The sequence below is a fragment of the Charadrius vociferus genome, unplaced genomic scaffold (genome assembly GCF_000708025.1).
Source record: "Charadrius vociferus isolate BGI_N301 unplaced genomic scaffold, ASM70802v2 scaffold39, whole genome shotgun sequence".
Lineage (NCBI taxonomy): Eukaryota > Metazoa > Chordata > Aves > Charadriiformes > Charadriidae > Charadrius > Charadrius vociferus.
Window position 1 is genome coordinate 3,074,084 of NW_009650188.1, and position 2,899 is coordinate 3,076,982.

The window sequence follows — 2,899 nt, forward strand, 5'->3', positions numbered from 1 at the left end:
CCCCCTGAGAAGAAATAAACAACCTTGAAACAATAAAGCAGGGCTTATGGACAACTGCACAGTTAAAGCAGTAAGTATGTCTCATGACAGCACGAAGCTGGAGAGCACAGTCTGCAGTCAGGAAACCTGCTTCAGTTTCCACATTCCAAGGGAAAAATTAGGAAATAAAAAGCACACTTTTACCTCAAGATTTGAAAGGCCCCCAGACTGTGACCGCTTCAACTACACATTATTACAATGACATAACTCCATTACTACTTTGGTGACAGGAAACAGCATTTTCTCCCTCCACGCAGGCAGGGCTATTCCCTCCTCCCTGTCTGTCACTTACCGGGCATAGGAATAGTCCAAGCTGGCCTGATCAATGCGGTTCCGCAGGATGCCAATGTCAGCAGATACCATGTCATCCAGAGCTTGTAACTCCTTCTGAATCCTTTTTAGTTTCACTGTTTCAGCTTGAGTTCTTTTGGATCTGCAAAAGGAAGATGCGTTTGGGTTTTTTTTTCTTTTCAAGCCTCTCTTCTTGACATAATGGGCTCCATTTCATTTGCAGAACAACTTCTTTAAGAGCTATTCAGAAAGCTTCTCCTTTATGGTTTAAGACTTTTGATCTTTTTTAATATCCACAGGGATCTAAAATGCCTGCTATTAAAGGACTACAGCAAAATTACGTAATGACTATAATCAAAGTGCCTAAAACGGATTGTGTTTCTTCACTGTGGAAACACACAAGAAGCTGCTGTATCTAAGTAGTTCTCAGTGTAAGGAAACAGGAAATGGCTTGGGGGGGGAGCGAGAGGGGGAAGGGTATTTAGCCCAGCAAATATCCCCTTTCAAAGAAGCCCAGTTAGTAGGGGCCAAAAAGTCACCAAACCTAAGCTTGATTTCCATTTTGTAAAATTATTCCCAAAAGGCCTAGCCAAATCCCAATGAAGTCAATGGAAAGTTTTACATCAAACACAAAGGATTTCAATCAAGCCGTATGTAACCTTTTTCAACTCAGCCTATTCATTCCTAAGTTCTGAAATCTAAATGTTGCTAAGGGCAGCAAGCTTCGATGGATTTCACTCCCAAGCAAGCTAAGTAACTTTCAACAAGCTTTTACACCAGGTCACTTGGCTGTCATTCATTACCACCAGCAAAACCACGCTTTCCAGCCACCGCTTTACGCCCCAAAGCAGGTACTGGAAAGCAAGACTAGATGCGTAGGCAAAGACGCCATCTCTCATTAGACCAGCTGATGCAGGTGGAGAGACACAGACATCCTGTAGTATTGTTCAGAGCCTGAAGAAGGTCTTTGAATGTCAGACGACACTCCCTAGCTATCACCTTCCAAGTCTTCCATCTCCTCATGCTCTGCTTCTAGGCGGAAAAACCCAGTCTGGTGGCCACACCCATGTTTGCTGTCCTACAGTGACTCAGACCAAATGTACTTGTGTTTTATCTCTGCCTGGCAAAGGAAAACAAAATCTTCAGAACCTCAAAGAGAATCTTCTGCACAGTACTAGCTATGTATAGCTGTGCTACCCAAGAGCTTTGATGGAGAGAACACAATACACATCTAGGAGACCACTGTGAGCCTGAAAGGTTCGCATCTCCTTTCTTGATCCAGTGTTACCAGCTGCTCCAATATTCTTCTCTCCAAATGTTGCCTTCCCTGTAGTCTTTAACTCCCTTGGTGGAAAACATTGTACAATGCTTTAAAGTCTGGTCACCTGAAGAGCAAGAGCTAACAACTGTGAAAACATGCAAACTTTTATAATGTCTAATTAGCCAGTGGTAAAATGGGACCTTTTCAAACTTAAAGTTGATTGTCTTCTCTTTTCAACACTTTTCCTATAATAATGAGTCAAAAGCCCAAACAGAAATAGTTATAGTTTCCCTTCATAGGCTAGAAATCAAATAAACTTTCCTCAAACCCAGCGAAAACAAATCAAGAACAGAACAAGGATGAGCAACTGAGCACCCCGGCTTCCGAACATGCCCTTACTAACAGGCACAAGAATTTCAGCTAATTCTCAAATTGTGTAATAACTTCCCCATCTGCGCAGAGCTGCAGCTTTGGAAGTGTGAAAAGCTTTGTCACAACTTCTTAGCCAGCACTTGTCATCAAAGAGAAATGTTGATCACAGCTGCTCACTTGCGGAGCAGTACATACAGAGCACAGAGAGGAGCGAAAAGGGAGGTTTAAATAGAAGATATGCAACTGGTTGCAGATGAAAAGTAATCCCTTCCTCAGCCTCTGCCCATGCTGCAGCATAGCCCCTTACCTCTCAGCAATAGCTTTGGCCAGGAGTGCCTTCTTGCGTTTATTCTTCTCTTCTATCAGCCGCTGCTCTTGCTGGAGGATTTCCCAACGTGATTTTTCCTGCCTGCTCATTGACAAGAAGATCAAAATTAATAGAAAGTTCATTTCTCTCCCTGTTCCCCAAATGACACAAATATTCACCATCATATTTCCTGGAGCAAACTCTAAAAATGTCAAAGAAACAATAAACAGGTTTCAGTTCTGAGAAAAGAAGAATCATCTGCAAGGAGTCATTCAGACCAATAAAACATTTCCAGATGAAATCTGCTGATCAGAACAAAAATCTTCATAAGCAAGTAAGCTGCTGGTTAATTCAGCTTTGCTGGAAGAAAGACCATACAGCACTTTTTCAGAAATGGATGGAATTTTTCATTTAAAGGATGTGCTTCCCCACTAGGTAGAAGCAGTTTCAAGTTTCTTACTGGCTGCTACAAGTTGCCATCTGTTCAGTCTGCCAACACAGCCTCTTTTTTGGAAATGTTTTTTCCATAAAACAGATCCTTTCACAGGTCTGCTTTACAATACAGCCCCCAAATAATTAAACCGATGCAAATGAAAGGCTGGTAAAAGTCGCAATGAACATGAGCAATG

The 2,899-nt window shown here is 42.1% G+C and overlaps 1 protein-coding gene across 1 annotated transcript in view; it reads right to left on the bottom strand.

Moving 5' to 3' along the window:
- The window catches only part of GORAB (golgin, RAB6-interacting), a 44,144-nt gene that overhangs the window by 2,849 nt on the left and 38,396 nt on the right, over nt 1–2,899 (bottom strand). The window contains 2 exon segments of the mRNA XM_009892911.1: nt 332–472; nt 2,271–2,372. Coding sequence (XP_009891213.1) covers nt 332–472; nt 2,271–2,372 — 243 coding nt within the window.